The sequence below is a fragment of the Cebidichthys violaceus genome, unplaced genomic scaffold (assembly GCF_023349555.1).
Source record: "Cebidichthys violaceus isolate CVI_PGR_0920_01 unplaced genomic scaffold, fCebVio1.0.p SCAF_12, whole genome shotgun sequence".
Taxonomy (NCBI): domain Eukaryota; kingdom Metazoa; phylum Chordata; class Actinopteri; order Perciformes; family Stichaeidae; genus Cebidichthys; species Cebidichthys violaceus.
The window spans coordinates 2,896,403-2,921,994 of NW_027176285.1; the positions used below are offsets into that span (position 1 = coordinate 2,896,403).

Consider the following 25,592-nt stretch of genomic DNA (forward strand, 5'->3'; position numbering starts at 1 on the left):
TCTGTGTTCTCCCTCCACAGTGGCCTGGTTCCCCTCCACAACGCCTGTTCGTACGGTCACTACGAGGTGGCCGAGCTGCTGGTCAGACACGGAGCCTCCGTCAACGTGGCCGACTTGTGGAAGTTCACGCCGCTCCATGAAGCCGCTGCCAAAGGCAAATATGAGATCTGCAAGCTGCTGCTTAAGGTCAGACCTGCGCTTCCCTCCTCCTAATGCCTAAACTAACTTCCCAATCCACCAATGCATATATATATATATAAATATATATATATATTCATGTGCACGGGCGACCTTAAAATGCAGTGGAAGTCACTGCAATGTAAATCAGACTGGTGCTGCATAGTTAAAGCAGCAAAGATGTACAAATCAACAGTATGGGAGCCTTTTTTCTTTGGAATAACTATAATAACAGTCCCTAAATTGACCCATCAGGGGCCATGAATTGGCGAGAATTTCCGCCCCGTCGGGATCATTTCGGACCAATCAGACTTCAACGCCGAAAGCATCTGCTGTGTTTTTCCTGATCGTCACATCTGTTCGAGGCTAAATGAGTCCTGTGAAATGTTGCAGTTTTTAACGTCTGAATGTGTTGTTGTTGTTGTTGTTGTTGTTGTTTTTCCTCTCACGAACACCTACACCGGCACAGTGTTGTTGCCATATGGGGCCGCATGAATCCTTATTAGATCAACGCGCCGGACGCACACAGCAGACCAGAACCCATCGGCTGCAGGGAGAAAGTGATGCTTCTGAGATGTTTAACTCCGATTCCCTTTAACTTTCTTTACACAAGGAGATTAAGTTTGGAGCAATCATTCATTGAAGAAAAAAAAATATCAAATTACCCAATAACAAAGTTAAATATTTACAGAAACGTAGTTAAAGATGAGGCAAAGATAACACAATTTGAATTGTTGAGTTGAAGAATTAGTAGTCGGTAAAATATTGTAATAGTGTCGCGTGTTTACAGAGCAGTTTGTGAAACAAAGAGAAACCAGCAGTGAGGCAGTGCAGCCAACGAGAGAACGTATTATGAGATTGACAAGGTCAGACTGACAAAGTAATAACAGAGAAACTACTGCACGCAACAGTTCACTGCAGCAATCGCAAATCACTTTGAGCCTAACTGCAATTGAGCAGTGCTGGTGGTGAGAAAGGGGAAAAAAAAGACTGATGGTGCAGTGTGTGTGTGTGTGTGTGTGTGTGTGTGTGTGTGTGTGTGCGAGCGGTGGGTGGTGCAGTGGAGTTGCTTGTATGGCTGTTGTGGTTGAGTGGAGTCGGCAGTGTTAAGGGAGGTGACGTCTCTCGGGGGCAGAAAAAAGCGTTTTCGGAGTGAAATGGAAACATACTCGTTAGATAAGTCATGACTGAAACCTGCAGCAGAAGAAAACATCAGATCTGCGCGGAGCGATCGCGAGACGTTCCTCTAATGAACACGGGAAATACACATAAAAGCCATATTTCCATTAATTTTCCCGCCATCTGAGGGTTTGATTAGCGCCGTTTCCATGACGTTGCGGCCTCTCTCTCTCTGCAGTCGTTTAATGGTTCCCGGAGAATTAATGCCAACGACTGTTTGTCTCGATGCACCCGACTGCGTAACAGTCGTGGATGGAAACGCACAATAATAAGCATTTTTAATAATGCAAGGTGAACTCTATTCTTTAACATTCTATTAAACAGTTTGTGTGAAAGGCTGTACTCAACGGATATTGATTCAAATTGGGGAGAGGATTTTTTTTTTTTTTCTTGAAACACATTGTGGTTATGATGATGATGGCCATTGGGCCATAGTTGGTCACACTAGTTGATAGTTTTGATGATGATGATGATGATGATGATGATAATATCATATTGTCAGATCAAGCCTGAAATCTTGCAAAGACAATATATTCAAGACCTCTCAATGTACATTTGGTCTTTGGATTAAGCTGCATATTTCATTTCAGGATTCGTGCTGCAGTCTAACCTTATTAAATTACGGAACCTCGTTTCTACAATTTCACGGTAACAATTTGCATTCACTGTTCAGGACGTGGTTGGGGAACAGAGCTGTTCCAGCTGTTTCATCAGAATACTTCAGATCCTATTGATTTGTCTATAAGAGTAAATAAGTAAAGGATTATGCATCCTTTGAGAGCGCGGGGGGGGGGGGGGGGGGGTCACTGAGTGGGTAAATATGCCGATCTTAAACCGGAGATTTCGGACCGACTCCACCATCGACAGGACGAATTAAGTGAGTCTCTTTTGGCGTAATCGTGTCAATCCCTCCAGTAGAGCGCCGGACATCGTGACAATGATATTGACGGAGCGTTGAAGCGGTTCTGAAGACACTTAATGTCGTTTTTTTTTTTCCTTTTTAATTTGACACCCGTCTGTAGTCTACTCTGACCGCTCTACTGTGGTTCTTCAGCGCATCGTCACCATACACCGTACGCCTGAGCAGCTTTGTTTATGTTCATCCAGCTCAGGCGCTCTTCTCTTAGTGGGAGTTTAATACGAGCGATTGTTTATCCTCGTCGGGTGCAAACTCAGCCTGGTGTAGCCTCACATGCCGATAGATCACAGTAAGTGCTCTCAAATTAGACCTGGCGATACAGAAGGTCCTTCAGGCCACACTTTCACTGATCTGATGGTTGCAATAAGAGGTCTGGATGTCGATGTTAGAGACACACACATACACACACACACACACACACACACACACACACACACACACACACACACACACACGGATGATCGATTCTTCAAGGTGGTGGAAAGCTTCCACTCTGGTTGGAAAATCCTCTCATTTTGCTAAGCCTGCGATTGTTTATTCTTGTGTTCACACAGCAGCGCCCTCGTTTCCCCTTTTAACACACACACACACACACACACACACACACACACACACACACACATGCACTTTGGGTGTTAATCTGCCATGGCCTCGGGATGCAGCCCTTCTCTCTTTTTGAATAAACTATTCCAGAGTTCAGCAGTAGGTTTTTTTTTCTTCTTTTGTCTGCTCCGTTTTGTTGTCAACTTCGTCCTCTTTCTGTGTTGGATTTGTGCTCAGAGTAAAACTCTGTTGAATTTGCTGTGATATTCTGGACCTTTTTTGTGTGATTTACAAAACGAGTATTAGCATTTCCTTTGTTAGGAAAGAAGTGTCACATGGTGAATCTGTCATCCAATTAAAGGACAATCTGCCTCGTTAGCGCTTGGCATGAAATATGTGAACTCGCAAGACTTATTCCTGTTTTTTCCTTGAGCTACATGTTGGCTTTTAGAGAAACATCTCAGGATGTTTGCCGTTAAATTGTGGTTAAAACATGACATTTTCCCCCTCAAGATGAGCAATTAACTCTTCATCTAGCGCCGTCATCAGGTCAAACTTTCAGTTTTAAGATGCTTTTATGACAAAACATCCCATCAGTCTCAGTGCTAATTTGGATTTAGCGCTAATTAGCAAATGTTAGCCTGCTAAACGAAGATGTTGAACATTACACCTGCTTAAAATCTGCCCGTCAGCATTGTCATGTTGAGCGTTGTTAGCATGCTAACGTTAGCGCTTAGATTTGAGCACGGCGACTCAGTCCATCCTCTTCACAGAGCTGCCAGCATGGCTGTAGACTCGTATTGTTATTTGTGAATCTTGTCAGATAATCTTTCAGAGAACTTGTTCACAAGTGTTAATGTGAAATCTTCATGAATCTGCATGCAGGCTGAATCCAACGGAAGAGTAACAAAGCCGACATGTATTGTAGTAAATGTCCCCAATTATTACTTAAATGGGTCTCTATTATCATTTTCCTGGATAGCGAATAAATTAGAGTGAGAATATGATTACAGCAGCAGCAAAGAGAAATGAAGATGTAGGGCAGAAAAATCTGATTATGGATACGTTAAAAAAAACGTTTAAATGGGGAGTACAGGCATGAAAGATGTCTAACGGACAGTTTCAGGCCAACAGGGGACACCCAGGGGAGTTGTCCCACAACATCACATTTTAATGAGCAGATTTTCAAAAACCTACAGTGAAGTGACAAGTTAAACCGCAACCTAGGGAGACAGTTGAACGATGAAAATGTCTGCTTTCCAGCCCATCTCCAGGGTGTGTGGTGTTTTCCACTTCACTGGATGTCCTGTCCTCACCTCTCTACCTCCCTTTTTTTTTTTTTTTTTCGTCTGTCCCTCTCTTCTTCTCTCCGGTGAATTGCCTTCATCCTCTCCTCGCTCGTCACTTGTCATCGTCTCTTTCCATCGAAGTGAAACGCTTCCACCGGGGGCTCAAGTGATAAGGGATTTTGGGGAGTGATATTTTAAAGAATTTGCAAAGTTTTGTACCAACATTCAGTCTTAACATTTTGTCTTTTGTTACGAGGGGGAAAAAAAAGAAAAAAGTTCTGCATTTTGATTGCAAACACGGTTCTGCGCATTTACACTGAACTCCATTTTGGCCTCCTCTCTCCAGCACGGCGCGGACCCCACCAAGAAGAACCGGGACGGGAACACGCCCCTGGACCTGGTGAAGGACGGGGACACCGACATCCAGGACCTGCTGAGGGGAGACGCCGCGCTGCTGGACGCCGCTAAAAAAGGCTGCCTGGCCCGGGTGCAGAAGTTATGTAGCCCCGACAACATCAACTGCCGGGATACGCAGGGACGCAACTCAACACCTCTGCACCTCGCAGGTGATATGCATGTAGAATCACAAAACTCACACATTTCCAGGTCATTTTAATAAGTGAGCAGTGACGTTAATCTCCCTTTGCAGGCTCGTTAAAATGAAGGCTGGTGTCAGACTGTTTTTAGCTGAAGTTTGCAAGATTTAAGCCAGTTTGTACGTCGTGTATTTAGTGGTGCCAATCAGTCCAGCTATAACTTCTCAGGACCTCCTGGGATTTTGGCTCAGTACGGTGCCAAGAACAAGGCAATAAACGCACACAGCTGAAATCTCGAGGGGGCACCTTGTTCGTAGACAGAGGGGCAACTTGGCAGCTTCATTTTTTATTTGTTTCGTGGTTTAGCATGCAGATCCCCTTTTTTTCCACTCAGGTGGCTCTTCTGGAACCACACTTATTTGACGGTGCTCTGTGGCTCCATGATGGAAACCATGAAAGCTGACTTTAAATAAGTTCTACACGGCACAGGGAGCCAGTGAGGGGAGGCCAAGATGAAGGCGATGTGTCGCCTCTTTTTTTTTTTTTTTTTTGTCAAGAGCTGGGCAACAGCGTTTTCAGATAAGCTCGAGACGTCCGGCTAATTTATGGCGACATAACACTAGAAGCTATAGTGTACTACAACGACCTTGGGTCTCACACAAACTTGATAAAGTTCTTAAATCCCGATGGCGGAGAGATTACTGCAGTTCTTCAAAGGTGCACATACTCATTCATTTATTCAGGATCGGTAATCGCGATAGCATCAGCTTCAGAGATAACAAGAACACCACTCTGCATAAACACAGGACAACAAAATGTCTTCAAACCGTATCTTAAAATGTCATAGCAAGAAGGGTAAATATTTAGATATATATTTTTCTTTTTATCGTCCTGCTTTTTACGTTTTCTGCACAAAGTCTTGACACGATGGGAAGATTACCTCCGTGCACCACCAGGGAATTTTCTCACAGCTTGTTTAAAGTTGGGGCAAAAGTGTGGCGCCTCAGCGTTGGATGAAGTCACTCCCCGGCGGGAACACTCGTTATGGTGAATTGAACCGTTGTCGTCAGGGTTGTCGGTAAATGCCCTGGCTTGCCTCTCAAACCGCCCTTCCTGCAGTGTTTCTCCATGTAATCCTCCTCTGGTGGGGGAAGCAGGTTTTCCCTTGTCTTCTTCTATGCTTTTTTTTTTTTTTTTTTGGACTTGTGAGTTTCACGACCTAGGCTAGCTTTTGTAAGATGATAAAGAATTAATAATTAGAAAATGTTTTGCTGCATGACTGGCACTTTTAAAGTTGAGAAACTGCTGAAAAAACACTTTGAAGGTTTGCCGGGTTTTTTTTTTTTCTTCTTCTTCATAGATCTGACCACTTAGACACACTCCCACGCACCCTCTGCCTTGATGTAGTCGCTTGTAAAAGGAAAAGATGATTATACGCTGTCACTCTGTAGGCCGACATGTCTCTTTGGCTTTCCTCCTCTCTCATTACCTGACTACATTTCTGTTTCTCTTCTTCTTCTTCTTCTCTTTTTATCTGCCTTCATATCCCCCCCCCCCCCATCTGTTTTTCCTTGTCCTGCCGTGTTTTCCGTACGACCACTCTCTAGCTGGCTACAACAACTTGGAGGTAGCAGAGTATCTGTTGGAACATGGAGCCGATGTGAACGCACAGGACAAAGGAGGGCTGATACCGTTACACAATGCTGCCTCATACGGGGTAAGACACGTGCACATGCACACACACACACACACACACACACACACACACACACACACACACACACCACACACACTACTCATAACCAATAAAAGTGCTGCGACAAAAAAATCTAATTATCTTTTACTTGATGGGCAATCATAATTAATTAACATCAATCACCGTGGACTCTGGGAACTTTTTACAATTTCTTTAGACTAAAAGATTTAAAAAAAAAAAAGGGATGGAAAGATTTGTATTCACAATTTGACATCCTGTCCTTTCATTTGTCTTGTTGTACACTTCCAACACTGCTTATTCTGCCTCAAGTTGAACGTCATCAAGTTTGCAACATTTATGAACTCATATTTCAGGCTTTGAATCCATATCGCGGGGGATGCGTACAGCAATTTCTGAATCTTCGAGCTTACGTCTACTTATTGCTGATGGGGGCTGAAAAAACTGCAGCTTCTTGCCGTCCGCAGCTCAGTTAACGCCTGCAGATCATGTCACATTCTGTTAATTGTGTGGGACAGTAAGAACCATTACTCCACCATTATTATTATTATTGACCTTATTATTACGCTGAGCTTCTCTGAAGACATGCATGGATGAGTGTAGTTTTTCCTTCATCTGGAGTCCTTGGTTCTCTCTCTCTCTCTCTCTCTCAACCACATTTTGCTTACAGCTTTGACAGCATTCTGCTGCGGAGAGAGTCATGAAACACATGTTTGAATGAAAACTTGATGAGCTCTGCATTTTCAGAGATTCACACACACACACACACACACACACACACACACACACACACACACACACACACACACACACACTTTGGCATCCCCCACTGGTACTCTGAAACAAGCTACATTGTGTTTGACGCTAAGATAACAGTTGGAGCCAGACGATGAGGGAAAAGAACAGAAAGGAAAGGAAAGGAAAGGAAAGACCTGCGGGAAACAAGAATCATGGTGGAGTTAATAATTCACACAGGTTCTGCTCCAGAGAATCCCACATATTACTATATTTTTTTATTTATAGCACTCATTCACACATTTTCCTCTTGTGAAATGCTTTTATTTCTGTTGTCTCTTTTCCTCCTCCCACCACCAACCTCTTCTTCCTGCTCTCATTTTGTCTTCTTCTAATCTCTCCTCTCCGATTCCCTTTACATCCCCCCCCCCCCCCCCCCCCCCCTCTCCCCTTTCATCTGTCTTGATCCCTCTGTGTCTGTCCCCACCTCATCCGTCTAGCACGTGGACATAGCCGCCCTGTTGATCAAGTACAACACGTGCGTCAACGCCACGGACAAGTGGGCGTTTACTCCCCTCCACGAGGCGGCCCAGAAGGGGCGGACTCAGCTCTGCGCTCTGCTATTGGCCCACGGCGCCGATCCCACCATGAAGAACCAGGAGGGACAGACGCCACTGGACTTGGCAACGGTACGCAAGCGCTCTTGGAAATGTTTCACAGCATTCGTCCTAAACTCTCCAATATTAGGAGCCTCGTACCGTTTTACGAGTCAATGGCAATATCACTAGTTTCAACTGATGATTCGACCGGTTGTAGTTAACTATTCGGACAGAAGAGCACCGTGAAGAAGGTTTGCAGCAATTTAAGAAGGTGGAACAGGAAGCGTCCATACTAAAATTGAACAGAGCACATTACCCATATGTCTGTCTGCATCTCGTCATTGTGTCGGTCTCTTCATCTGTTGCAGGCTGATGACATCAGAGCTTTGCTGATCGACGCCATGCCGCCAGATGCCCTGCCAAGCTGCTTAAAACCCCAGGCCACTGTGGTGAGCGTCCACACGCGTATGAAGGAGTACAGACAAAACGGCCACATGTTATTGACCCTTTTTTAAACTAAATCGTCTCTCTTCCGCTCTCAGGTGAGCGCAAGTGTGGCGAGTACAGGTGCGGCAGGGGGCGTGGTCATCTCTCCCTCTCCATCTCCATCCTGTCTGTCTGCAGCCAGCAGCATAGACAACCTGACCACGCCGCTCAGTGACATCACCGTGGGGGGTGCCACTGGACCAGCGGACGGAGCGTCGGGGTCCGACAGGAAGGAAGGAGAGAGCGCGTTCAGTAAGTTGTGTGCTGGTTCTTCTTAAATGAGAACATGCTGTCAGCATGTGTGAGATGCCTGCTGACATCCCTGTGTCTCTGCAGCTCTGCTGGACATGACCATCAACCAGTTCTTGAAAAGTCTGGGGCTGGAACACCTCCGAGAAATCTTCCAGCGAGAACAGGTACACACACACACACACACACACACACACACACACACACACACACACACACACACACACACACACACACACACACACACACACACACACACACACACACACACACACACACACAGCAAACGGTGCGAAAAATTGGAGAGGGACATAGTTTGCAATATCAGTTTTGATAACTAAGATAACGCCTCTGGGTAAAAGCAGACAACCAGTATTAATATTTAACATGTTGTCATCGCAGAAACCCATTTGATCATTGTCTACTTAAAGCTGTTAATATCATTTTTTTCACTATATTGCAAAATTCTTTTAAAGGACTTCATTTTTCAGGCTTGTAGTTTATTGCTTTCAGGGTTACATACTCATTCAGTCATGGTTTAAAGTCATTTCTTTGTTCAGTTTTCTTTCCTTTTTTTTTATTCCATTTCACATACCTCATGTCGGTCCTCTCGTTTTCGTGGCTTTAGGGATGTCAGTGTCGTTCCGTTGGCCCACTTTGGTCCAGAATGAATTATGTCAACAACAGACGGATTGCCATAAAACTCGGTCCAGATGTCCTCGCTCCCCTCAGGATGAACTGTAATAACTTTGGTCATCCCTTTACTTTTTATCAGCGGCCATCAACGTTTTAGTTTGTCCAACGGTTTTATTGCTTATTACAGGAGGATTTCTGGCTAAATGCTAGCAAAACAACATTCCCAACAGTCTCAACTGTAATTTGGGTTTGTCGATAACGTCAGCAAATGTTAGCTAACATGCCAAACTAAGATGAGCGTGGTAAATATCACATCAGCATGTCAGTATTGTCGTTGTGAGGACGTTAGCGTTAGCATTTAGCTCCAAGCCCCACTGTGCCAAAGTACAGACTTGCAGAGCCACTAGCATGGCTGTAAACTAGTTAGTCTCGAGCTTCGTGAACATTCATGTTTTAATAATTTAACAGTAATTAATTTGACAGAGCAAGACAGAAAGAGGTGATGTCGATAGAACAGCGGAGACCGCAGAGGGACACAGATGGACGGAGTGAGAGAACGGGGAAGAGAAAATAAAGGGAGAGAGGCTGGTTTGAAGAGAAAGATGGAGAAAGTAGACAGAGAGAGAGAGAGAGAGAGAGAGAGAGAGAGAGAGAGAGAGAGAGAGAGAGAGAGAGAGACAAGGAGGCAGATGGGGTGACAGGAAGAGGAGAAAACAGACAGGGGGAGAGACGGAAATAGAAAGTGGAATTGAAAGGTGACAGCGGGCAAAAGGCTAAGCACAGAAGGAAGTGTGGTAGCAATACAGAGTGTGTGTGTGTGTGTGTGTGTGTGTGTGTGTGTGTGTGTGTGTGTGTGTGTGTTACATTCCACATTAGTTTCCCTTAAGGGAAACGAGCCATCATTAATATTCAGATGGAGGTGAGTCAGTTCAGTGTTAATGGAAAAATTTATTTTTATGAAAACATGAACAAAGATATATGCATTTCACATCATTATCACTTGATCATTATGAAACCATACTTTTTTTTTTTGTGATTCTGTGGGATTTTACAATATGTTGTTCAACGTCAAAGCAAGAACACAAACCTATTTTAGTTGTTCTGTTTGTTGTTATAGAAGATTAGTAGAACATAAAGTTGTCAACACAAAGTTTGATCAAACGGTTTATGCAACAAAAAAAAAATATGGAGATCGGCGCTCATTACTGTCTAGCTGTAGCTCTCGCATGCAGAAAGAATGCATTCATTGTGCAGCATTAGTAGAGGGGAATAAAAGAAGTTATTTAGTTGACTGTTCCAGGTGGCAGACTGCTCAGACGCCGCCGCTTCACCGCCGTGATGGAATTGTAAGTTGGCAGCTTGAAGCATCCGCCTGCGGTGACAATCGGGCTGATGTGTCACTTTCATTTGTTTTAAGTGATTACCTCAAATTGGGTGAAACGGGGAACTCGTACAGGCTTCTGCAGAACTTTTGCGTCTCTTTTGCTGTGATTTCTGAAATGAAACCGGGGTTCTCGTATTAATTAGTAATAATGAATGTCTCTGTAAACACCCAGCAGACTATCTAGGCCACGATGATTTATACCTATTACGGCGATTACAGCGACACGGAGGAAAGGAGGTAAAAGTTGCCGTTTTTTAAAAAGCTGAGTTATCTCATGAATCTCATCTCTGCCTGAAAATACTCCCAAACGTCACCATCAGCAATCTGCATATCAATCCCTTGGTAACTGCCATTCATTCATTGACCCTTTCTTTATGCTTCTGGCTCTCTTTTTCTAATGAATATTCATCAGACCCATTGTCTCTGCAATATGTCTTGATCATTGAATTCTTGTATTTCTTGTTTTTTTTTTGGCTGATCAGATTAAACTGTTATGAGCTCTACCGTTAAATACAGTAGAGCAACATTTCATTTAGTTGTCAGATGTATAGTTAGAGGTTTGGCTGGAATAGCTATTGGACATTATGATAATAAAATGTTATTTTCCTTGCAATTTACATTCTTTTGGCGGAAGATCAGACAGATAAGGCTTGTTGTTTCTGGGCAGATTTCGCTGGATGTGCTGGCAGACATGGGTCACGAGGAGCTGAAGGAGATCGGCATCAACGCTTACGGTCACAGACACAAACTCATCAAGGGCATCGAGAGGCTGCTGGGAGGCCAGCAAGGTCAGGAAACACACACACACAAACACACCCATATACATACGAGGGTACGCAACTCGTTCTGTATCAGATTTACTGTATTAAAACTAATATTTAGTCTTATAATAAACAACGCTGGAAACATATGAATGTGACAGATTGTCTTCCACACAATCAAGCAAGTTCTCCTTATAACATGAAGTTGTGTTGTCTAGTAAACCTGCGTCATCACAACTTTTAGGTTATATAGGTGAATATACCTGTTATTGGTCATTTTAAAACAAATAAAAAAGTGCCATTTATCCTTTCTCTGATTCACCTTCATAACGTGTGTTTATAGGTGCAAACCCGTATCTGACCTTCCACTGCTCCAGCCAGGGCACCGTGCTGATTGACCTGGCACCGGACGACAAGGAGTTCCAGTCTGTGGAGGAGGAAGTATGCAAACACACACACACACACACACACACACACACACTGCATAGATTTAGGTTGATAGTGGTTCTCCTTCACTACCTGCATGATATGAGTTAATAGCAGCTCGGTGAAATCATTTAAATGCATTTCTTTAGGGTGGGTTCTACATTTTTTAACTGTGCATGTCCGTGATTAGTAATTCGGGAAATCTGGCTAAAGGAGACGCCACACACACTGTGCACGACAGACTCCCTATCGGCGCCGTTGCTCCATTTCTCCCGTAAATGAAAGGAGTAACTGAAAGAGACAGCAGATATCAGTCTGAATGGATTCAAAATTAATGAGGACCGTCAGTTCCTAACAGGTAATTTAACGCGTAATTTAAACTGTAATTTTTGAAAAATGACTTCCCCCTCCAGACAGTTTCCAATACTAGGTTGAGTTCCTCTGCCCGTTCACGGCACTAATTTCTAGGTCATCAATAATTTCAGTCGTCGGGATGATAACTAATTTTGTGAAAGGAAGTAATCACTTAAACCACATCGTGGCAAACTTTCCTCCAATCAGTCTGTAAATCCAGCCGCAGCAGCTTCAGCGCTGTTCTACTTTATATTCTCCGTGGAGAGTCCAGTGGTCTTCCTCACTGCTGATGCCACACTTTTTTGCAGCCGCACCAAATTTCCCACAGGCATTATTTAGGTATCTGCCGTGATTGAATTGAGTTGCTGCCCTACTCCACGGCGGATTATATGGCTCTGTAATCTACACTCAATTGCCGGCTTATCCTAACTAAAATCAATTAAAGAGACCTGCAATAAATCCCACCAGCAGATACGCATCTCTGTGGTGCCGTCGAGTCCCACAAACTGCAGCCTCCGAAATGACCTTACAAATCAACGCCTCTCTAAGACGCTCTCTACAAACTTGAACAGGACTGCTGTATAAGACTGCATTAGTTTGATCCAGGCGGACCTGTGTAGCACACAAGTCGGTCATAGCCCATTAAAAAAAAAGAAGCCATAATTAACAGTAAATACAACAAGTAACCTAAGATTAACTCGTTAGTCGAGGTGGCCGTTGGATATCACTCGCACACTTCTGAATACGACAAACACTCCTGAGCTGCTGAGGTAAGACATGACTCATATCTAGGTGGTCCAGACTGCTCGTATGAATCCCACCTTTTGTTATGAAATCTGCATTTCAATTTGCATGTGTTATCCCACACACACATTCATTCATCTTCGTCCGCTTATCCGGGATCGGGTCGCGGGGGCAACAGCTCCAGCAGGGGACCCCAAACTTCCCTTTCCCGAGCCACATCAGCCAGCTCTGACTGGGGGATCCCGAGGTGCTCCCAGGCCAGTTTGGAGATATAGTCCCTCCACCTGGTCCTGGGCCTCCCTCGGGGTCTCCTCCCAGCTGGTCGTGCCTGGAACACCTCCCTAGGGAGGCGCCCAGGTGGCATCCTCACCAGATGCCCGAACCACCTCAACTGGCTCCTTTCCACGCAAAGAAGCAGATATCCCACACATGCTTCCCTTAAAAGCTTTGTGTAAGTGTGTAGTTTTTGACGTCTGGTCATTTCCTCCCCAGCTACAGAGCACCATCAGAGAACACCGCGATGGAGGCAACGCGGGTGGAGTCTTCAGCCGGTACAACATCATTAAGGTGTGTACTCACAACACACACACACACACACACACGCATGCATACCGTACGCAGACACAGAGACCAGTTTGAACATAATGTTACTTACAAAGAGTTAGTCAATTACAAAGTCGGTTTGCCGTTTGACTTTTGCAAATACAATTTGAATTCTCAATCCACTCTTCGTCCCTCCTGTCCTTCCTCTGACTCTGCAGATTCAGAAGGTGGTGAATAAGAAGCTGCGGGAGAGATACGCTCACAGACAAAAGGAAATAGCCGACGAGAATCACAACCACCACAACGAGCGAATGCTCTTTCACGGTAAATCAACACGGATGTCGAAGCAGCCGAGTGTTTACAGCCATTCCGCACAACCGCAGCGACCTGGCGGTTCTGGCTTTCGGGTCCTTAGTTGGATGTCGAACCTCTCTTTCTCCCCAACGTCAAGTAATGGCAGAGGTCCTGAGCTGATCTCGGCTCCTTGGCCCGTATCTGTCTGTGGAGCTATAGCGCTTAGACTTTGGTTTGCTGGGTAAACTCGGCTGTTCCCAAGTTAACTAGAACGTGTCCAACTCAGTCACACTTTTTCCTCTTGATCTTGTTCACATCTCCCTTGTAGCGCTCTAGTCACTTCATCTTACAAGTACATCAACTTCATCAAATACGTAGATCTACGAAAAACAAACAAAAGATGTGTTGTGGAGGTTTTCCTGTAAAGGAGGCCCGTCCATACAGGAAGTGCACCCGTGTATGTTGCATCTTTTTGCTGTGCGATGGACTCGATAGGAACGTGTCCTTTCTCCTGCCAGGTTCTCCCTTCATCAACGCCATCATCCATAAGGGCTTCGACGAGCGGCACGCCTACATCGGCGGCATGTTCGGCGCTGGGATCTACTTTGCTGAGAACTCCTCCAAAAGCAACCAGTACGTGTATGGGATTGGTGGAGGCACGGGATGTCCCACCCACAAAGACCGCTCCTGCTACGTGTGCCACAGGTGAGACGTCTTTACCGTCGTGGCTCGTTTCCTGTTTCTCACAACGTCCGGCTTTATTTCTGTGTGGAAGGACCGGTGTCACACCAAGTACTCATTCTATTTATTATCAGAAGTTTGTTCAAACTACTAAAGTGACAACAGTTTACTCAAAGATGCTGCTTTGTATACTGAATCCACTCGATTTCTAGATGTGCTTTTGATGGACTCTAGTATCCCACAATGCATTGCATAAAGGAGAACATTTAGCTTTCTTTACTTGGCAGTCAATATTCCAAAGTTGTATTTCAAAGCCTCACTTTTGATACACTTATATCATCTCCTGTTTTCTTGCAATATACTGTACTATTAAAACGTACTGTAACGTATCATCACATTACATTATGAAGCAAAAATGTACAAATAAACATATTTATGTGAGCTTACCGTCCACAGCCTCATTCCGTCCGCTTGCTTTTCAGGCAGATGCTGTTCTGCAGAGTGACGCTGGGGAAGTCCTTTCTTCAGTTCAGTGCCATGAAGATGGCTCACGCCCCCCCGGGACACCACTCGGTCATAGGACGGCCCAGCGTCAACGGCCTGGCGTATGCGGAGTACGTCATCTACAGAGGGGAGCAGGTCAGTTACACACAACCAAACTACCTGTTCATATGTCTTAAACGTTGTCCTATTCACGTATGAAGATCGGAGTTGAGCTCGAGAGATAAGCCTAGTATTTAGTTTTATTTACATTCGATTGCTCTTTGTCCACAGGCCTACCCAGAATACTTGATCACGTACCAGATTGTGAAGCCAGAGACCGTGGCTACGCCCGCCGCCACCTCCGAGCAGAAGTCCTAAAACGCAATCACAGCGGGATCCGAAGAGGGCCAGACTGAAATGGACTAGAACCACTCTCTGAGAGGAGACCAGAAATGAACTAGAGGGAGTTTCAAACCTCAGAGCCCCCGAATTAAAGTCTCCAGAGCCGAACGCGAGGTGGGCGAGGTGAAGCGTCGACCACGCGGTGGTCAGGCGACCCTCTGAAACAGACCTGGATGTGTCTTAACAGGAGAAGAAGAGGAGGAGGAGGAGGAGGAGGAGGAGGAGGAGTTTCGGGGTGCGCTACATGCTCAGTCCATAGCAGCAGACGGCAAAATCTATCAGATTCGTAAATTAATTGGGTCTAATTTAGCCGGAGAAAATGCAAGGTTTTTTTTGATCAACATCTCTGGAAGTGTACCAGTAAGCGGATTTTTTTTTAAATTTGCAGGCCTCTTGGCTTGATCCTAAAAAAACAATTAGTGAAAGCAATTAGAAGAGCAAAACAAACGTCCGTGATGCTGCACCTTTTTGCGCACTGCTCATGTAATCTACCCCCGGTTTTTAATGTGTCGTTTTGATATCGTGTCCTCTTTCGGCTTTGTGCGTCATCATCCACAGCAGTGGAACAACACCCCGAGGCCACTTCCAGAAACAGCGATTGTCGGGCTGAGAGAACAGAAATCCAGTGCATTTTATGTTGTCACATTTTCACCAATGAGGCTCATGTAAACAACTCTCTGTGCTCCCTCTCACATCCCTTCTGCTCTATACAAAGAAGAAATTATGGGAAACGAGCGTGAGCGGAGAGAAGCGAAAGCGATTACAGCGGACAAATACCCAGAAGTCAATAAGAAGAGAAACAAACGGGAGACCACAGATCCACTGCTGCTGCCAGTGCAGCCTGCAGTCCATACTGTGGACATCCACCAAACCTGTCCATGTCAGAGGACAGCTGCTGCCAGCAAAACAGAAAAAAAATCCACACAGAAAAAATGCTAAGAAAAAAAAAAAAGGCTATTTAATTGACCAGAAAATCCAAAATTTGGGCTGAGCTGAGTTGTTACAAGCAAGCGGCAAACAGACACCTGACAATCAAAAAAACAAAACATGCCTCAAAGGTGCTAAATTCAAAATTCAGAGCATTAATAAACAGCAAATATTTTGACTGTAAATAGTTAATGGCTACCTGAACAGAGAATGAAGTAACTGTCTCTCTCTCTCTGTGTTGTAATCTGAGCTTCTCTGTGTTTTTTGGCGCCAGTCTCTCTCTTGTTGTGCGGCGCTGCCGTACTAAAGGCCGCCGCTCCGCACCGCGCTCATACGCCGGTTAACCGCTGACGACGCTGTCCCGAACCCATGGCCTCTTAGCTCCGCCCCAGAAACAGCTTAAAACGGTCCGAACTTGGTTTTTCCACCAGAGCCAGGAGGACCACGAGAGACCAGACTCTTGACACACCGCCATGTGTCGAAACAACGCACACAAACCTGCGTGAGTCTCACTTTTCCTCCACGCAAAACTACTCAAGTTCAAATCTAGATTGAGAAATCTCGCCAGTGGATTTCACTAAACTGCGCACAGCGATCCGTTTGTTGACGAACCCAGCCAAGCTTTCTCTGGATGCTGCACTCTGTTACATGATCTCCTTTTGGTGTGAGAAGTGACTGTTACCAACACACGAGTCATATTTTTGGTTAAACATTCATATTGTACGACATAACATTCTGCTTCACGTGTGCCAGCTATTAACACTTACAGCTGGAGCATCTTTTATGTTTTGTGGTTGTTTTTTTTAATGTCTCACATGGGTCCACATTTCCCTGTTGTTGTTTCTTTTGTTGTTTTGTTACAAGAACCTACTGCCTTCTGGCCCCTCTCCTCTACCTGTAACTGTTGCTGCCCCCAAGTGGTGCAACAGAGGAATTGCTGGCGGAAGAAAACGTCAGGAAGGCATTTATGTAGGGATTCATTCCTACACAGTGCGAGTTGTGTTTTCCTGGGGCCTATTCCATGTTTTTGTTTTCTTCCCCTGCATGTTTGTTTTTAGGTCATCTTTTTACGGTTGAGTTTTACACTCCACAAACTTAAGCGAACGGGACAAGTGACCCTTTACTCGCTGTATCTTAGCAAGCCATTCAGCGGGCTGGTCACAGGCTTCCAGAAGATATTTATACAACCAGAGCTCTGCGGGTTCATTAAGGATGAAGAATAGGATAGTGGATATGTTATCGCATTTGTAACTGTATTAACCATTTATAGTGACACACTAACATGTTTGACAAACCTCATGACGGCAAGAAGATAAGCAAACTATTTACGTACTGTACGCTTTAACTGTTTTTGTTTTTACTACGATGACCGTGTTTCTGTTTATTATTTATGATTATTTTGAATTAATGAGACTTGTACGCTCCATGGGACCACACATGACTTAAGTTTCTTTCAGGTCGAGCGGTGCCGAGGTCTTTGAAAGTCCTTGAAGCTGTGTGGACTGGAAAGGGAAATGGCCTTAACTGTTTTTGAGAATGAAAAAAAGATTGCCTTGAAATCACTTGGAAACGCACTACGAATGGTTTACCCACCTCAGGCAGCGGCGCAAGAGAGCCGCTTCATATCCGTTGCGAAATCAAAAGATGGTTCGACCATTTAATTCTGACCAAGCTGCTCTGATATTTGATTTTTCTTCTTCTTTTTTTTTCTTCATCCTGACTTTGTTAGCCTTAGGGACTCAGATTTCAGCTGATTTGCACCTTGCAAGGTGAAGATGACGTTGGTCTGAGCCAAGTGCGAACAAACATGACATCCATGTGAAGCGGGCCAACAGTTAACTAGTAGCTCAAAATAGCAATTTTCCACCCGTGAAATTTTCACATCAGCAATTTTCCCCTCGGTTTTGCAGCCCACATGTTTGATAGGAATCGCTCATTCCAACAACAATGAATGATAACATATTAAATTAAATTAAATGAATAAGTAGACAAAATAACTGATAAGTTGAGAGAAACTAATAAGCTTGAAATTGTCCTAGTGAACATTTTTCAAAGGGGAAGTAAAAGTTGCAGCACTGAGCCAGAGTTAACACAGTATATGGCCCTGAGTAAAAGACATGACTGAAATATTACAAACATAATCAAATTATTGTTTTTCCTTTTAAGTTCTAGCATTTCACAAACTGACTTGATTTATTAAACTCATATTATGGTTTTAAATAAAGCTTAAAGTCTGTTTTTCGGAGTCCAGCCACAATTACATTTCCCATTTTTTATTTTTTAAAACCTCTTCTGTGTTTGTCCCTGATCAGAGTCAGCGCAAAGATACATATTTCAGATTAAGCGGCAGCGTCTTGGCTCTCTTGGCACAGACAGAGAAAGTAGAGTTCAGCAGCCCTGTGTGATGTATTAGCAGAGTGCTGTTCGTTTTAAATGAGACTGTAAATAAACTCCAGATGGGCCTTTTAAGGATGATTTTGAGTTTATTTTTCTTGCGTTCTTTTCTCATTTCAAAGACTTTTTTTTAAATGTGAAAAATATTTGAATTGTGTTTTAGCTGGCCTGGTCTCTACTTATGTCTCAAGGACCAGTCAGCCATCTTGTTGTAACTTGTTTGGAGGGGTGTGTATGTGTATGTGTATGTGTGTGTGTGTGTGTGTGTGTTCAATCAATCCATGCCTCACCTCCTGACCTGCCTTCTACTAAATGCCACCAGTTTAATGAACACGTTTCCTCATCAGTAATGTTGGACTTCCTGTTGTACAGAGCTGCTGACCAGTTAAACATGTGGAACAGATAAATGTGTACAGAAGAAAATAATAATAAAAAGAACTTAACAAAGTGTATTTTTGTGTTATTCTTAGTTCAGTTTTGTGATAAGATGGACTTTATTTGTCTTGGAAAAAACAATACAAAATAACAAAAAAATTACGTATTTACTATGAATTTTTTATAAACTTTTTTTTCGACTGTGCCATGACAATTTACTATTTTACAATGACTTTATGACTTTTTTTTTTTTACATCCCACAATATGACTTTTTGATTACTTTTCGTCAAACAATACTTTTATAGGGGTTTTTTTTCCCCCCCGACACAACTCTTTCATGACCTTTTTCAACATACTATACTATGACTTTTTTATGACTTTTTTTTTTGGACATGCTATACTATGACTATGGCTTCTGACCACTCACAGCGCTTCAACAATACATACATTCACACATTCATACACTGATGGCAGCAGCCACCATACAAGGTGCCCATCAGGACTCTTAACCGCTTGGAGCCGAGCGCCCCCGCCGGTGGGGGCGGAGCATGCATCCAAAAATGTATCCACTCATAACGTGCACTCATCAGTAACGAATATAATGATGCCGCATACCTGCTCAAACTGCAGCTCCTGCGCTACAAAGTCATCTCAGCTGTTTGTGCACACTCCAAACACAACATATGACAAAGCTACGTATAATACCAAGTAACACAATCGAAATAGCGGCCCCGAAGCAGTCCCACTCGCCACATTTATGCCAATAACGTTTTGAAAAGCCAATGTTTCTTATGTGCAATGTTTTTAATTTAACTTTGAATATATACAAAGCTTTTTTACTGTTTAATTATAAGCCTAGCTTGTTTGTTATTAACTGATGCTTCTTGTTATTACAAAATACTTTTTGCTGCTCTAAAACTGCAATTGTCCCTGCCAGGGAAGGAAGAATGATCTAATCTTAAACGTTGAAACTCTGGGAAAAAGAAATATGACTTCATTACCAAGATTGGAATTAGAATTTAAAAAGGAGTATTGGCTACCAGTCACAACGATTTGTTTGAGAAATATTGGTGTAATTGTTTGAGGGTATGTGTGTGTATTTCTTCCTACTCCTTATTGGGCATGTAATATGTATTCATATTGACTGTTTTCGACAAGCTATACTATGAATGTTTTTCACTTTTTTCAACATGCTATACTGTGACTGCTTTTGACATAATATACTATGACTGTTTTTTTACTTTTTTCGACATGCTATACTATGACCGTTTTTCACTTTTTTCGACAGGCTACTATGACTGTTTTCAACAAAATATACTATGACTTTTTATAGAAATACTATGCCAGTGGCTCTCAATTGCTGTCCGTGGCTAAGTGGGGACCATGGCTGCCTCTCAATCAGAGGGTCATCAGTTCAATCCCCTGCTATGCTAGTCTCAACCCCAAAATGCTATTATTATGACTTTTTTTAGAAATACTATGACCGTTTTTCACTTTTTTCGACAGGCTATACTATGACTTCTTTCGATAGGCTATACTATGACTGTTTTTTGACATAATATACTGTGACTTTTTATAGACATACTATGCCAGTGGCTCTCAGTTGCTGTCCGTGGCTAAGTGGGTAGCACGGCTGTCTCTCAATAAGAGGGTCATCAGATCAATCCCCGGCTCCTGCTATGCTAGTCTCAACCCCAAAATACTATTATTATGACTTTTTTCGACATGCTATACTATGACTGTTTTCGACATAATATACTATGACAGTTTTTCACTTTTTTCGACATGCTATACCATGACCGTTTCTCAGTTTTTTCGAAAATGCTATACTATGACCGTTTTTCACTTTTTTCGACAGGCTATACTATGACTGTTTTTGACAGGCTATACTATGACTGTTTTCGACATAATATACTATGACCGTTTTTCAATTTTTTCGACATGCTATACTATGACCGTTTTTCACTTTTTTCGACAGGCTATACTATGACTGCTTTCGACAGGCTATACTATGACTGTTTTCAACATAATATACTATGACTGTTTTTTGACTTTTTTCGACATGGTATACTATGACCGTTTTCACTTTTTTCGACAGGCTATACTATGACTGCTTTCGACAGGCTATACTATGACTGTTTTCGACATAAAGTACTATGACTGTTTTTTCACTTTTTTCGACATGCTATACTATGACCGTTTTTCAATTTTTTCGACATGCTATACTATGACCGTTTTTCACTTTTTTCGACAGTCTATACTATGACTGCTTTCGACAGGCTATACTATGACTGTTTTTGACATAATATACTATGACTGTTTTTTGACTTTTTTCGACATGCTATACTATGACCGTTTTTCAATTTTTTTGACATGCTATACTATGACCGTTTTTCACTTTTTTCGACAGGCTATACTATGACTGCTTTCGACAGGCTATACTATGACTGTTTTCGACATAATATACTGTGACTTTTTATAGACATACTATGCCAGCATTTCTCAATTGCTGTCCGTGGCTAAGTGGGTAGCACGGCTGTCTCTCAATCAGAGGGTCATCACATCAATCCCCGGCTCCTGCTATGCTAGTCTCAACCCCAAAATATTATTATTCTGACTTTTTTCGACATGCTATACTATGACCGTTTTGAAATTTTTTCGACATGCTATACTATGACCGTTTTTCACTTTTTTCGACAGGCTATACTATGACTGCTTTCGACATAAAATACTATGACTGTTTTTTCACTTTTTTCGACATGCGATACTATGACCGTTTTTCAATTTTTTCGACATGCTATACTATGACCGTTTTTCAATTTTTTCAAAATGCTATACTATGACCGTTTTTCACTTTTTTTAGACAGTCTATACTATGACTGCTTACGACAGGCTATACTATGACTGTTTTTGACATAATATACTTTGACTGTTTTTGGACTTTTTTCGACATGCTATACTATGACCGTTTTAGACATAATATACTATGACTGTTTTTTGACTTTTTTCGACATGGTATACTATGACCGTTTTTCACTTTTTTCGACAGGCTATACTATCACTGCTTTCGACAGGCTATACTATGACTGTTTTTGACATAATATACTATGCCCGTTTTTCAATTTTTTCGACATGCTATAATATGACCGTTTTTCACATTTTTCGACAGGCTATACTATGACTGCTTTCGACAGGCTATACTATGACTGTTTTCAACATAATATACTATGACTGTTTTTTGACTTTTTTCGACATGCTTTCCTATGACTTCTTTCGATAGGCTATACAATGACTGTTTTCGACATAATATACTGTGACTTTTTATAGACATACTATGCCAGCGGCTCTCAATTGCTGTCCGAGGCTAAGTGGGTAGCACGGCTGTCTCTCAATCAGAGGGTCATCACATCAATCCCCGGCTCATGCTATGCTAGTCTCAACCCCAAAATATTATTATTCTGACTTTTTTCGACATGCTATACTATGACTGTTTTGACATTTTTTCAACATGCTGTACTATGACCGTTTTTCACTTTTTTCGACAGGCTATACTATGACTGCTTTCGACATAGAATACTATGACTGTTTTTTCACTTTTTTCGACATGCTATACTATGACTGTTTTTCAATTTTTTCGACATGCTATACTATGACCATTTTTCACTTTTTTCGACAGGCTATACTATCACTGCTTTCGACAGGCTATACTATGACTGTTTTCGACATAATATACTATGACTGTTTTTTGACTTTTTTCGACATGCTATACTATGACTGTTTTTAAATTTTTTCGACATGCTATACTATGACCGTTTTTCACTTTTTTCGACAGGCTATACTATGACTGCTTTCGACAGGCTATACTATGACTGCTTTCGACATAATATACTATGACTGTTTTTTGACTTTTTTCGACATGCTATACTATGACCGTTTTTCAATATTTTCGACATGCTATACTATGACCGTTTTTCAATATTTTCGACATGCTATACTATGACCGTTTTTCACTTTTTTCGAAAGGCTATACTATGACTGCTTTCGACAGGCTATACTATGACCGTTTTCAACATGATATATAAAATGACTTTATATAGACATACTATGCGAGCAGTTCTCAATAGCTGTCTGTGGCTAAGTGGGGAGCACGGCTCCCTCTCAATCAGAGGGTCGTCGGTTCAGTCCCCGGCTCATGCTATGCTAGTCTCAACTCCAAAATATTATTATTATGACTTTTTTTAGACATACTATACTATGACCGTTTTTCACTTTTTTCGACAGGCTATACTATGACTGCTTTCGACAGGCTATACTATGACTGTTTTCGACATAAAATACTATGACTGTTTTTTCACTTTTTTCGACATGCTATACTATGACCGTTTTTCAATTTTTTCGACATGCTATACTATGACCGTTTTTCAATTTTTTCAAAATGCTATACTATGACCGTTTTTCACTTTTTTAGACAGTCTATACTATGACTGCTTTTGACAGGCTATACTATGACTGTTTTTGACATAATATACTTTGACTGTTTTTGGACTTTTTTCGACATGCTATACTATGACTGTTTTGAAATTTTTTCGACATGCTATACTATGACCGTTTTTCACTTTTTTCGACAGTCTATACTATGACTGCTTTCGACAGGCAACCTATGACTGTTTTCGACATAAAATACTATGACTGTTTTTTCACTTTTTTCGACATGCTTTTCTATGACCGTTTTTCAATTTTTTCGACATGCTATACTATGACCGTTTTTCACTTTTTTCGACAGTCTATACTATGACTGCTTTCGACAGGCTATACTATGACTGTTTTTGACATAATATACTATGACTGTTTTTTGACTTTTTTCGACATGCTATACTATGACCGTTTTCAACATGATATATAAAATGACTTTTTATAGACATACTATGCGAGCAGTTCTCAATAGCTGTCTGTGGCTAAGTGGGGAGCATGGCTCCCTCTCAATCAGAGGATCGTAGGTTCAGTCCCCGGCTCATGCTATGCTAGTCTAAACTCCAAAATATTATTATTATGACTTTTTTTAGACATACTATACTATGACTGTTTTTCACTTTTTTCGACAGGCTATACTATGATTGCTTTCGATAGGCTATACTATGACTGTTTTCAACATAATATACTATGACTGTTTTTTGACTTTTTTCGACATGCTATACTATGACTGTTTTTAAATTTTTTCGACATGCTATACTATGACCGTTTTTAAATTTTTTCGACATGCTATACTATGACCGTTTTTCACATTTTTCGACAGGCTATACTATGACTGCTTTCGACAGGCTATACTATGACCGTTTTCGACATAATATACTATGACTGTTTTTGGACTTTTTTCGACATGCTATACTATGACCGTTTTTCAATATTTTCGACATGCTATACTATGACCGTTTTTCAATATTTTCGACATGCTATACTATGACCGTTTTTCACTTTTTTCGAAAGGCTATACTATGACTGCTTTCGACATAATATACTGTGACTTTTTATAGACATACTATGCCAGGGGCTCTCAATTGCTGTCCGTGGCTAAGTGGGTAGCACGGCTGTCTCTCAATCAGAGGGTCATCACATCAATCCCTGGCTCCTGCTATGCTAGTCTCAACCCCAAAATATTATTATTCTGACTTTTTTCGACATGCTATACTATGACCGTTTTTCACTTTTTTCGACAGGCTATACTATGACTGCTTTCGACAGGCAACCTATGACTGTTTTCGACATAAAATACTATGACTGTTTTTTCACTTTTTTCGACATGCTATACTATGACCGTTTTTCACTTTTTTCGACAGTCTATACTATGACTGCTTTCGACAGGCTATACTATGACTGTTTTTGACATAATATACTATGACTGTTTTTTGACTTTTTTCGACATGCTATACTATGACCGTTTTTCAATTTTTTCGACATGCTATACTATGACCGTTTTTCACTTTTTTCGACAGGCTATACTATGACTGCTTTCGACAGGCTATACTATGACTGTTTTCGACATAATATACTATGACTGTTTTTTGACTTTTTTCGACATGCTATACTATGACCGTTTTTAAATTTTTTCGACATGGTATACTATGACCGTTTTTCACTTTTTTCGACAGGCTATACTATCACTGCTTTCGACAGGCTATACTATGACTGTTTTCGACATAATATACTATGACTGTTTTTTGACTTTTTTCGACATGCTATACTATGACTGTTTTTACATTTTTTCGACATGCTATACTATGACCGTTTTTCACTTTTTTCGACAGGCTATACTATGACTGCTTTCGACAGGCTATACTATGACTGTTTTCAACATAATATACTATGACTTTTTTTTGACTTTTTTCGACATGCTATACTATGACCGTTTTTAAATTTTTTCGACATGCTATACTATGACCGTTTTTCACAATTTTCGACAGGCTATACTATGACTGCTTTCGACAGGCTATACTATGACTGTTTTCGACAGGCTATACTATGACTGTTTTCAACATAATATACTATGACTGTTTTTTGACTTTTTTCGACATGCTATACTATGACCGTTTTTCACTTTTTTCGAAAGGCTATACTATGACTGCTTTCGACAGGCTATACTATGACCGTTTTCAACATGATATATAAAATGACTTTAAATAGACATACTATGCGAGCAGTTCTCAATAGCTGTCTGTGGCTAAGGGGGGAGCACGGCTCCCTCTCAATCAGAGGGTCGTCGGTTC

At 41.9% G+C, this 25,592-nt stretch overlaps 1 protein-coding gene across 1 annotated transcript in view; it reads left to right on the forward strand.

The window, feature by feature from the left end:
• LOC137868894 (poly [ADP-ribose] polymerase tankyrase-1-like) overlaps window positions 1-18,905 on the forward strand; it is a 64,899-nt gene extending 45,994 nt beyond the window's left edge. The window contains 14 exon segments of the mRNA XM_068705914.1: window positions 21-186; window positions 4,454-4,673; window positions 6,251-6,360; window positions 7,593-7,781; window positions 8,060-8,140; window positions 8,234-8,429; window positions 8,514-8,593; window positions 11,114-11,234; window positions 11,551-11,648; window positions 13,224-13,298; window positions 13,493-13,598; window positions 14,087-14,273; window positions 14,732-14,888; window positions 15,024-18,905. Of these exon segments, the coding sequence (XP_068562015.1) occupies window positions 21-186; window positions 4,454-4,673; window positions 6,251-6,360; window positions 7,593-7,781; window positions 8,060-8,140; window positions 8,234-8,429; window positions 8,514-8,593; window positions 11,114-11,234; window positions 11,551-11,648; window positions 13,224-13,298; window positions 13,493-13,598; window positions 14,087-14,273; window positions 14,732-14,888; window positions 15,024-15,110 (1,873 nt within the window). The 3' untranslated portion in view covers window positions 15,111-18,905.
• Window positions 18,906-25,592: the final 6,687 nt, after the last annotated feature.